Source organism: Phasianus colchicus, chromosome 4, assembly GCF_987193195.1.
Source record: "Phasianus colchicus chromosome 4, bPhaCol1.hap1.1, whole genome shotgun sequence".
Classification (NCBI taxonomy): domain Eukaryota; kingdom Metazoa; phylum Chordata; class Aves; order Galliformes; family Phasianidae; genus Phasianus; species Phasianus colchicus.
Window position 1 is genome coordinate 51,180,842 of NC_143439.1, and position 12,653 is coordinate 51,193,494.

The window sequence follows — 12,653 nt, forward strand, 5'->3', positions numbered from 1 at the left end:
CACAAGGATAAAGGAATACTACTCAATACATATTTTACTTAACGTTGGAGACAGCAGTGGAGGAAGGCTCTTTTCCCCTTTTTCTTAAGTAGACTCAGTTGTTTTAGATTTGTAAGAGCAAACAAAGCATCAGTGAAAAAAATCGATACACGATGTATATTAAATCTAAAAGCTTGGCTATTTAAAAATGAAAATGGTTTAATATATTAAAGATGAATCACGGAAGTATTATTGCTCCTAAAAGGCACGCAACATCAGGTATAATCTACTTGAACAGTAGATAAGCAGTACCTCCCTGTGAAATGCTAAGGAAGATATTCAATTGCTGGAATTTTTTCTTTCAGGAAATGACTTGCAGATGAGTAGGATCAGGTCATACCCACGCATGTCTCCTCAGTGCACAATTTGTGGTTAAACCTTATGATGAATGCCATACAGAGTGGTAGAACTTATACAGATTCAGTTACACTCAGTATCCTTTTGTTACCTTCTAGCTAGCATAGTACAACCATATTAAAATGAAGCAAGCTGTTAGATCAAAAAGTCACAATAACAACTCAGATCAGAAATTTCATAAAATAAGAAATTTCAGTGTTAAGTAATGTTAAGTAATCTGAAGACAGCTAGCATGACATTTTTTTCCCTCTTCTTTTCCCTCTTAACTCAGCAGGAATTTCTGAATATTCTCTTCCTCGTTTTAACACAAAGAAAATATTTCTTAAAAAGCAACACTGAAACAGAATATTTCTATAAAACAGAAGGGGCAGGTAGCCCAAAAAGAATGCATAGTAGCATCAAACACTCTGCAGCAACTCAAATGCTTTATCATCCAAAATACTAACAATAAACCCTCAAAGCATGACAGCTGAATAAAGGAAAACAACACATATAAATACCCAGTTTCCCAGAGTGTGATATTTACACACAGACAAGAAAGACTTTATCACACAAACATCAGGTACTGATATACCACCAGAAAAAGCAGATCAGGACACCAAAATAATACCAAGTCCTCAGCTTCTCCAGCTCTAGCTCCACTGGATGCCCAAGCTAAAGCACTTTAGGGGGTAGTTATATAATGCATGAAAGGGCTGATACAAATTTCTGTGACTTTTCTTTAACACCCCTGCCCATGGTTCTTCTCCTGAAAGCCCAATCACTGCAGTGGAGGAAGACCACCTGGGATCATAGCCCTGCACACAGAACTACAAGGAACCAACAGCAAGCAATTGCTCTGAGCTGTTTCAGATCAGCAATCTCTGACACTGCCCCAGGGTCACATACTTCTTCCCATTATTTCCAGTATCTTGCTGGTGAGGTGGGTATTCTGGAAATTAAGCGCTGGTTCTGATTTCCCCTATAATTTATCTCCACTGCCTCCAAGAAAAGTTTAATTAAGAAGGTCATATTACCAAGATAAATACGTAAGATAGTTCTGGTTAGTCTTCTGAAATTTGCATTCTTGAGGTAAAAGCCCTTGGGTCTGCAGCTCAGGATCAACACTCATTGAGCTGACACAAAATCTGCCCAACCACACATGCTTCAGACAGGAGGACAGACTCAATCAGACTTGCCTCCTACTGTCCTGAAAGGCATGACAGTCTGCTGGCCTGCAGGGCATGACATGAAGTCTGTCTCACTAGCTGCTGCCTAGGGAAAGGGCCACCGGGAACATGGGGATAATGATTGTTTTTTTCTGTGAATGAGGGATTTTCCTCAAAGCTCTTGATTTGACATAATGCAAACTAGTGAATTTACTCTGAAACTTTTAGAATAGGTACATGTATATTTAACGACGAAAGCTTTCCTCATCAGTTTATTAAAAAATAAAAACAAAACAACCATATCACAAAACAAATAAGCTACAATTATAGCAAATAATAGCCCTAATATTTAAAAATGGGTACATAAACCTATTGCAAACCTTCTAGCAAGATTCCACTATCATTTAGACTGTAAGACACTGAGTAGAATGTCGCTACGCAAGTAAGCAAGTACAAAATAGTGTAAGAAAGCCAGTGAACAAGGAGGCTCTGAAATATCCTCTCTCACTGCATTACACACATTACCTCTGCGCTGCAGACTGTTGTCTTTTACTCACATTTAATTTTCAAGAGCATAAATTACATTTAGAGGTATTGTTACAGAAAACTCTTACAAATTGTTTGTCCCCTCATAATGACTCCTTGAAAAATACAGTGATACAACTCGGAAAATCACAGATTTGCACAACTCTCAATAATGCCTGCTGAAATTGCAGCCAGAAATTACCAAGTTGTTTCTTCAAACTTGTATTATTCATCCACCAGAGAGGGAAGTGAGCCTTTATGTCAGAAATTACAATGCAAAAAACAAGGAAAGAATGACAGTCTGACAGAATTACTGATTAACCAGCAACTTGTAAACAGTAATTACTGAAATCATGTGGGTGAGAATCCATTTGAAAAGCTAGGAGGGAAATACATAAGGATTCATAAGTGGAGAATATATATATACACATTTATTATTTATTTATTATTTGTTTACTTTTAAAGAAAGAAAACACACCCAATCTTACCTGAGAACAAAATGATATTTCTTTAAAGCTTTTCTCAATTGCTACTTTTTTTGTGTCAGGACTGATAAGGTAAACTTCAGACTGGCCAATCTAAAAAAATAAATAAATAACAAGATGACAACAAGTAACATATGTAACATTAGAATTACTTTTTTCTCATCATAAAAACATTTACTGGACAAAATCTAACTTTATTCTAGCTGTACTCTTAAACCAATTAGTGAATTATTACTCAGTAAGGAGAGAATAAACAGCATTGGTTTGGCATTCAGAGCACTGAACACTGAAATCTGATTTAATTTCACATTTGAAACATGAGATTGAGAACAGTGATTAATTAGATGACTGTAATGTTATACCACAAGTAACTAATTTCACACTGAGAAAACATATTAACACTCTTGTCTTAGTTTCTACAGCCTTGGCACATGCCATATTACAAAAGCTACTGAATAAAATGCCCCAAAATTTAAATCCATTTGTATGTCTCTAGTCTATTTACTTACTGGAGGGAAGAAGTAGTTGGATTTTATTTATTTAAGATACTCATAACATCTAATTTAAAGGCTCTAACTATAAAAATGAAGTTACTGGAGTGTATTTTCTAACCTAATTTAATCTGTAGGCCGTTTGCACAGCAGTGTCTCAAGAGTTGATGCAAAGTTTTGATGGGTGAAGGCTTTTTATAAGGTTTATATTTTATTGTTTCATATTTCTCAACTCTTGGCAATACCTTTGTAATATTTTAACAGATTATGTTCAGACTCCTAACAGTTCTCAGCACATCAGAAAGTCTGCTAAGGGTAAGTCTTGTATTAGATTTTTAAAAAGAATCCTGATCCATTCACAACCTGACTTAGACAAACTTGCTGAAGCTTCAACAACAAACAAATCCCAAAAAAATCAGTGTCACCAATACACGTGCAACTTCATGAAGATGTGGGAGGGAGAATGCAGTGTGTAAAAGGGCAGAGTGAGATGTGCTACCTCTTTGTGTCTAAAAGCAGCCCTGCATATCCACCTTCCACCTCTTCCTTCACTTCAGCCCAACACCACCATTTTCCCCACTGGTTTTCTTCTACTGTCCCCAGGGATGACCTCATAGGTGTTCTAAGAGTTATTTCTTCTCACACCTATTTAGGACCCTACCCCTCTCCCCCTTCCTTAGAGGCTCACTCTTAGTGCAGCCCCAAAAATGCCTTTCATATTTGGGTCACAGGGCAGTGGTAATCATCAGAAATGAGCTGAATACTATATTAAAAAAAAGAAAAAGAAAAAAAAACCAAAGAGAATGGCTAGGGAAGCAGTTCTTCAGAATGAAATTAAAAATCCAGACTGCATGAACCAGGTCAGGAGAGTTAGCAGATAGCTGATCCAAACATTTTTCACACCTCATAGACCAGAGTCTCTTACAGGGTTGGAAAAAAAAAAATAAATTCTTTAACTGAGAAGATACAAACAATTGTTTTCCTCTGGCTATGAAGTTACTTGTGATCATTTCTTATGTAGCCACATACAAATTGACAAGCAAAGATGAAAACCTGTGCAACCATATGAATATTTGGAAACTGATGAACATGGGGGCTATCCATGAACTCAGCTATGCCACGAGCTTGTGGGTACCAGAGTCACAAAGCAGGGTAACTTTACTTCCTTATATTAAGCTAACGTCAGACAAGCTGAATGACAAAATAACATAACTGTGCATACTAAAACAATATATTTCCAGGCAAAAAGCAAACCGAGACAGAAAGTCAGAGCAGCAGAGCTGCAGAATTTGGAAATGATGCTATCAGCAGGTGACTGATATTATATTCAAGCTGGAGCTTCATGCCTTTCCGAGAACTGCTGTACTTGTTTAATATAAGGAAAAGCCTACTCACTGGAGTGAGAGGGCCTGGTCTCAACTATGCCCATCTCTAATCTTCCTGATTCTAAAATAGGTATATGAGTTAATAATGGAATTACTAGTATCTTATTATAAGGGGCATTTACATCTTCTGTGTGAAATATCTGCTCAGGAGAAGGTGAAGATGGAATTGTTTTTACTAGGGCATAAAACATCACTCCATCTTCTTCCATTCCTGTCTCTGCTACCAGCCTGACACAAGTAAACACAAGTTTTTAACCAGGTATAGCTAACTACATCTCTTACTGTTACTTTTTACAGACATACAAGCTTGGCAATCAGCAGCAGCTCTCTTTCCTCCTAAAAAATGCTGTTACTGCTTGCAAAAACTCCCATCCCTAAAAGCAGCTGACAGATTTGAGATGAGCTCATAAAAGACAGCTATTGCAGTCAGCTCAGATTTGTATTATACCATATTATGAAATATAAAACATGATAAGTAAATTATCAATCAGAAGGATTATAAGAAGGAGCATATAGCACAAACCCTTACTTCTTTCTAAGGTCTTGAAAAGGTACTTTTGCTGCTTACTTATCATGGTAAGAGCATTCCCAGCCACACAAAAGCAAGACAGCAGCGTACACAGTGTGGAGTAGGGGGAGGAGTCACTGTACAACTGCATTATTACACAGACATTAGGAAGCTGGAAATCCTTCATAAATTACGTTGCTTAGCATAGGACATAAATTCTATTAGCCCACGTCATGGTTCGTTTCTTCTGCCCTAGTTACATGTAATTCATTCACCTGTAAATTTATTTCTTCTGTTAATAGCCAGAGTAACTACACATACTGTGTCGCAATTGTGTAGCTAGGAACTAACTTCCTGCTGCATTCTAAACAGTTTTCTTTAGAAGTCCAACACTTCAGATAGTGCTGTTTTAAAGTACGTAGTACAAAGCCATTTTAACTACATAAAATAATTTATACTGACAGGTAGTGCTTTATAAAGAAGTAGGCGAGTTTAGTTTTAGCTCTGGTAATTGCAATTAAGTTATTAAAGAAGTAACTGCCATCTGCAAGAAAAAGAGCTCTGCTGTTTGCCATTCCAAACTGCAAGATGTGAGAAAACGACCATTAGCTGCAAATCTTGCTTTACCGTAAACAACATTGTCCGGTTTTCTGCAATGTCTGTTGGCTGCACAACACTGTGTCCATAGATAAGTTGACTTTTTAGGTTTAGTGAAATGGCATCTTCTTCAAAAGACCTGACAAAGCTGTTACTCCTATGGCTTCCCTCTTGAAAATCCTTCTTAAAAGCCAAGGAACGAAGTCCAGGTTGGGAAAAGGATTTCCTAATTGGCCTTTTCTCCTCCTCTTCACCCATCAAGGGCTGGAAGACAGACCGAAATTTGTTGCTGAAAGAGAAGCCTCCGGAGTTATTGGCAGTTTCATGTTGTTGGGATGAGGAGTCAGAATCTGACTTTTTTGTACAACTCGCATGATTAAATTTCTCAATGCATTCATCTATGAGTGCTGGGGGTGCATTTTTATGTGCTACAGTCACACGTCCACAGAACAGCACCTCAAACTTTTTGGCAAAAGGGTCTTCAATATCTGAAAGATTATTCTGAAACTCTTCTTGACGAGCAATTTTTCCAGCCTGTCGAATAGAGCTTATAATCTCAGGCACCTGTAAGAGGAAAAAAAAAATCCACAAGATTAGCATCTTGTGCTTTATGACAAGCAAGTTGCAACACTAAAAAGGGCTCCCTGCTGTAATTGTTCTTAAACGACTGATCTGTTTTTACTTTCTGAAAAACCATCCAAATTGATCCTGTATTTCTCCAACAGATCTATGTTACAATAAGATAAAACACTGACTAGATAAGTTGCCCATTTGTTTCCTCATCAAGAGTTCAGCATCATCTACGTGTTATCAGAAGAGCACTGCTGGTGTCTGGTGACGTTGCGCTGCTCTGATTCACCTGAGACAAAGGTTCCTCTGCAGCACATGCTGCTGCCACAGGGCCATGATCTTTGGTACAGGAGAGAATTCTGCCAGCTTCTTAATTCCCCCCAGATTACTTTGAGAACAGGTCATACCAAGTGTGGCTGTTTCCTGATAGAACAAATGTTCCCCATAAAGAATTGGCAGCTTACTTCACAAGTGTTCAGCTGCAGACAGCACAGAAGAAAGCCAGGGATCAGTAGATTAAAATCCAGGGAAGCCATCTTCCCTAGGAGAAGGCATCCCTGAGCCTACAAAATGCACTGGAGATGCAATCTCCATCTTCTTCAGACATTTCTATGGCTTATTATAACTACAATATACGTAAACCAACAGAGAAAACAGCAAAGAACTTGGAGAGAAAAAAAAAGTTACACAATAAAAGCTGAGTGTACTCCAGGTGCTCGTAAAGACTTCAGTGTGATCATTTGAATAAACAACGAATCATACACATACATATAGCTAGCAGATTTCCAACAAGAGATGACGAAATACTCAGTATGACTCAGGAAGTACTGCCTCACCTTTGAGTCATCAGCTGATCCTCCACAGCCAGGACAAAGGGGAAGGTAAACTCAGGGTCATGGCTGCAGGAGGATGCTCAGGCAACTTTGTGCTTCATTTTTTAATCATGTAAAAGAAAAACTTAATGGTAAAACAAACCTTTATTATCTCAAATAGCATGCATTTGCTCCATAATCAGCTCAAGTCCATTTCAGCTTTATTCACCTCACAATTTTTTAGCCACTTTAACATACTAGGATGAAGCAGCAAGTAACCACATCCAGTTCATGTGACACTTGTGTATGTTAGACGTTCATCTCTTTTCATTAATGAGAAAAAGATGCTATGGGAATAAGAAAAGAACAAAACATTTTTTTCCTGGAACTGCTCTTGGTTTTACCAAAGCCTGTGCTCTTTTCACCCTCCTGTACCATTCCAGGCCTTTTATGCAGTTATCTGCAAATGAAGAATGAATGCTTTGTGCTTCTCTGACCCTGACTCCCTCAGCAAACAGACCTGGATGAACATGGAGAATAAGTAAATGTATTTTAAAAAGTGGTAAAAGAACAAATTTATGACTTGTATATTAAACGTATCTATTTTTAATTCTTAAAATAAACTACAAGGCTCTATCCTGGCAAATGTTTATCTATCACGACAAATTTTTTCCAGATTAAGAAGCACATCACTGGGCAGTTGAAGGAGAGGTGAAGTTTGGGAGCAGCCTTCACTGCTGTGACCATGAAATGGTCTGTGAGAAGAGACTCACAGAAGCCTGTGAGAAGAGGGAACGGCGCAGATATGATCACACGATCTTGGAGGCTTTTCCAACTTCGGTGATTCCATGATCCTAAGCGACAGGACACAAGGAAATGGTCTCAAAATGCACCAGGAAGATCTAGATTGGACATTAGGAAGAATTTCTTAACAGAGAGAGTAGTCAAGCCTAGGAACGGGCTGCCCAGGGTAGTGGTGGTGTCCCAAGTCCTGAAGGCATTCAAGAGATGTGCAAATGAATGACATGGTATAGTGATGGGACAGGTCACGTTGGACTTGGTGATCTAGAAGGTCTTTTCCAACCTAGATGAGTCTATGATTCTACAACCCTGAACTTCAGGAGAGCAGATCTGGGCCAGCTCATGGCTCTGACTGGAAGAAATCCTTGGGAAATTGCAGTGGAAAGAAGTGGAATCTAGGATTGCTGGTTGGTTTTCAAGAACCAGCTCCTCCAAAAAAAGTCCAACTCTTCTCATGGTACTCAATGAAAAGAGGCAATGCACGCAAACTGAAATATACAGGAAATTCCACCTGAATGTAAGAAAAAATCTTTTTGATTGGAAGAATGGCCACACATCAGCACAGGTTGTCCAGAGAGGTCACAGTCCCCAGTCACTGAGATACTCAAAGCCTGACAGTATACTGCCCTGAATAAGCCCCTCCAACTGACCCTACCGTGATCGGGAGGCCCAACAAGGTGCCCTCCAGAAAACAGGCCCTTCCCATCTCAGCCTGGGGAGTTAGATACCAATATCTCTACACACACACAAGTAATTGTGCCTACTGATCTGTGGCAGAAGTCTGTTGCCTATATGTATGATTTTCTTCTGCTGCATAAATTGTCTTCTAGAATAATTCTATCCTTAAGTGTTTTCTGGATTGTTTCTCAGTACAAATATGTAATTAGTGGTGAAGATTATTCCTGTAATCAGCGAAATAACTTCTGGTGACCTAAAATTATTTCCCTAAAAATTATTCCTGACTACCTAAAATTACTTCCCTGAAACCACAAAAATAAGCACAGAACAACAACATAAGCCACACTGAATCTTTACCAAACAGATCTTCTCATGAGCCAAATAGGACTGACGAACTGAAAGCACAGCTGAAACTGAACTGAAAGAAGAGTTTCTATAACCTCTAAAACTAACAATGGACTGCTGATATCTTTTTTTTTTTTTTTTTTTTTTTTTTAAGTTATTTCTGCTATGATTAGAATGTTTATTTTTCAGAAGCAAAGCACAGAACTAAAACATTGAGTGCTCTTGTGATTTGATTCTTGGGTAATCACGCAAAACACAAGCCATATCTACAACTTCCTGATGTAGATTTGTGTGTTGGTCAGCTCCTATACCGTGCACGGTATTACCATCTTTTTTCCACTCAGTGGATGTGAAGCTTATCACTTTTAGATCTGAAGTATGTTAATTTATAGATTTCACTGATTTAAAAAAAAAAATGTTGAGAGACTGCAGAGTCATTTCTTTTAGAATCATAGAATAATTTAATTTGTAAGCAATTTCTGAAGGTGCTATTACCCAACCCCATGGCCTCCTGTCCCAATGAGAAATCTACTGCTTCCACAAGTCATGGCACCATCAGCTAGGATTTTCTCTGTGACAAGTCAAACCTACTAGTTTAACCAGATAATGAACTTATAGAACAATCAGAGTCTTTAATCTCTCACCAAATTAAAAAAAGATGTATTCAAAACAATAGAATTTCCTTACATTTCAATATAAATTAAAGGTAGAAAAGATAAACTTTTCAAGTTCATTTCCAGTTTAGTGAAAGACCTTTTATATTCAGGTCTTAAGTGCCTTCATTGCATTTTATTATATTGCTTGGAATCTGCTCTACAGCCCCCTTGACCTCAGTGACTTTCTCCCGTCATTAACTTCAACTCTTATTTTCCAAATGTTCAGTTCTTTGCAGTACTTGAATTACTAGCTTTCTTCTTCTACTATTTGTTGACTTTTATGCCTCCCACCAAGATTTAATACAGAAAGGAAGGCAGAAAGTTCATAGTTCCTCTGTGTCCTGGAAGACAACAATGCTTTCCAAGCTTCCACCACTTTATTTTTATGTACGTAAACACGCTGTGGTTCCCATCAAAGCAGGACTTGTGCCAAGAACTTCAAATCTGAGGGTGCATGGGATCATCTCTGCTCCACGATTTCATGTCTCAAAGTGTTCGACCCAAAATTTTGCTGCTGTATGCACTCTACTCATCTTAGTAACAACTAGCTTGCTTCTTTCGGCAACTTTACCAGCTGTTTATGTTACTCTATCTCACAGTTCTGTACCTACCACCAGCAGAAGTCAATTTGAACTGCATGGGTTCAAAGCAGAAGGGAAGCAGAATAACAATAATCAATAATGGGCTGCATCATTTCTCCTTATAGCACGCAATACACATGAGGTGTCACATGTAACCAGAGAACTTGTGGGTAGCTTTTCACAAGGACAGCAAGCTGGAGCAAGCTCACAAGACTGCAAGGGGCAGCACCAAGAGCAAACTGCCAGGCTAACCACACAGCAGGGATACGGGTGGGGAAGGGCTGTGACACCAGACTAAAGCATAATAGTAACAGCTTCTCAACTTCCATAAGGAAAATCTCAGTGGCTGAATAACACCCCAGATCTATGAAAGGAAAAGTTATCATGCTTCATATTTACCTGTATGTGTGATTTGCTTTGTTAGGCACTGAATGGACATTACACAGAGAATGGGATAAATCAGAGTGCTGGGGTTGACTGAAGTTTTGCTGGGATGTATGCAGAAGGCTGATGAACAAGAATGCACTAAAAATGTTCTGCGTGGGGCAGAAAAGAGTCATCTGCTTAAACCTAGATCCTTTTGACCTGGAGCCTGGTGGCTGAGTGACACTAGCACACTTGGAAATTAGTGACACAGCCACAACCAGGAGTGGAGCTCCACATAGCTCATGCACACTCTTACAGTTAACATGTTATCATATATGTCAGGAGTGTGACAATACTTCCTACAGGTCCGCAAATTGTCAAGTATAGCAGATTGATGTACTATATATTGCATGCTGACTCCACACCATCACATTTGCTTTATTACAGACAAATCTCATCTCGAGAAGTCTCTTCATAGCTTCTTAGACTAATGGAAATAGTTGCACTTTTGCAAAGTAAGACCATTAGGAGAACATTCCACTCAATTTAAATAGACACAAAAAAATTACCTTTCCTTTCTAAAAAACAGTATTTGCAGGAAGCTTTTATAGATTATTGTAAACAAGATCAGAAATAGAACATAACTGTACCCAATGTTCTAGCTAAACTGGACTAATCTATTTAGTGGTAGTGTTTCCTCCCTGAGAGATGCATTATTTTGCTGACACATTTGAAAGTTGTTGGTTTTTTTTTTTTTTAACAGCTCTAAAGACATACCTTCCTTTAAGTCCAAAAGACCACAAAATCTGGCAAGTTTCCACAAATAAAATCATAGAATCACCAGGGTTGGAAAAGACCTCCAAGATCAGCCAGTCCAACCATCACCCATCACCAATATTTCCCACTAAACCACATCCATCAGTACAACATCCAAACATTTCTTGAACACCTCCAGGGACAGTGACTCCACCATGTCCTAGACTGCTGATTACCTTTCACTTCTCTCCATAAAAAAGAATGATCAAAAATAAACTGCAATTAATGGAACACCTCCATAGGGTTTTAGAGCAGCACCGAATGCAGAGGCAGCTCACTGGCTCTGAAGGAGGTACTCTTACAAAATCTGCTTTTGGGAAGCCTATTAGCATACTTTATTCCATACCTGGAAAACTTATAACATGGTAGCAATTCATTCTTCCCCAGCCCCTTTCCCTGCTTACAGTACAAACCATTCCTTTTCATCTTGTACAGCTTTGTCAGCCCCTCCACTCAGTACCATAACTTTGAAGCAACAATAAAGCAAGTCAACAGGTATTTCAAGTAACAGGTTAACATATCCACAGTGCTACCTACCTTTTCCATCATTTATTTCAAAGTTTCCTTACCACACAATTTTACAAATGGAAATAACAACTGAAGATGTACCAGAGTCTACTGGTCATATCTGAAGGATTCCTGGCACACATTTTACAGAGTGACTACCTAGCATGGGAGCAACAACAGCTGTAAAGCAATAGCTAGAAACATCTGTGCTCATTCATTATAAACACACATTAAATCCTTTTATTTTTGGTAGTGTAAGCAGCTCTCTTAATGGTTGAGAAAGGCCTAAGGCAGAGCTGGAGGCTCAGGGTGGGTAACAGAAGGAATTGTATTCTTAGATGGTTATAAATGGAAAGAGTCAGTGATGACATTTGAAAGTTTTCAGGACAGGTTTTTTACTTTTTTTTTTTTTAAACTGAAATGTAAGAAGCAACAGAATTTAAAACAGGAAATGAGTTATTAAGGACATTTTTGGGGAGAAAAAAACCCATCAGATTAAATTCCAATAGTACACAAGAAATCAGGTTATCTCCCTGTTTCCTTGGCCCTCAAGCTTTTATCACAGTTAACAAAGGAGGTACAACTGACAAAATAGGGCAAATTTCAAACAGTAATAAGACACAAATTGTTCTGTCTCTTTTAGCAATATCCAAACTCCAAACAAGAAGGGAAGAAAACTTGTCATATATCCTCATTACAACTGAAGTTATTTCCAATACAGGCCCCTTAGGCAGCTGATCCAAACGAGTTCCAGAAATCCCCCTCCTCCAGAATTTTATTTGGAAGTTTTCACTGGGGAAGGAGAGGGAAATGCTGTGAACAACTTTGACTGGCACAATATGCAAGTTAATCTGTGTTGCTCTACTTGCAACAGAGTTAAACAGCATCTCTCTTATTCTGCAAACACAGTGAAGTGTCCTGAGGGATGAGAAAACCCCACATAGTCCTCCAACAGTCCTCCTCCCTAGGAATGTTTGGAGTAGAAT

General features: G+C 38.5%; 1 protein-coding gene across 10 annotated transcripts in view; it reads right to left on the reverse strand.

Moving 5' to 3' along the window:
• Window positions 1-12,653, reverse strand: part of TBC1D1 (TBC1 domain family member 1) — a 95,999-nt gene that overhangs the window by 44,634 nt on the left and 38,712 nt on the right. For all 10 annotated transcript variants that reach the window (XM_090139563.1, XM_031588463.2, XM_031588461.2 and 7 more), the window contains 2 exons: window positions 5,566-6,099; window positions 2,558-2,647 (listed from right to left, as the gene is read on the reverse strand). In XM_090139563.1, coding sequence (XP_089995689.1) covers window positions 2,558-2,647; window positions 5,566-6,099 — 624 coding nt within the window. The remainder of the gene's footprint in view (window positions 1-2,557; window positions 2,648-5,565; window positions 6,100-12,653) is intronic.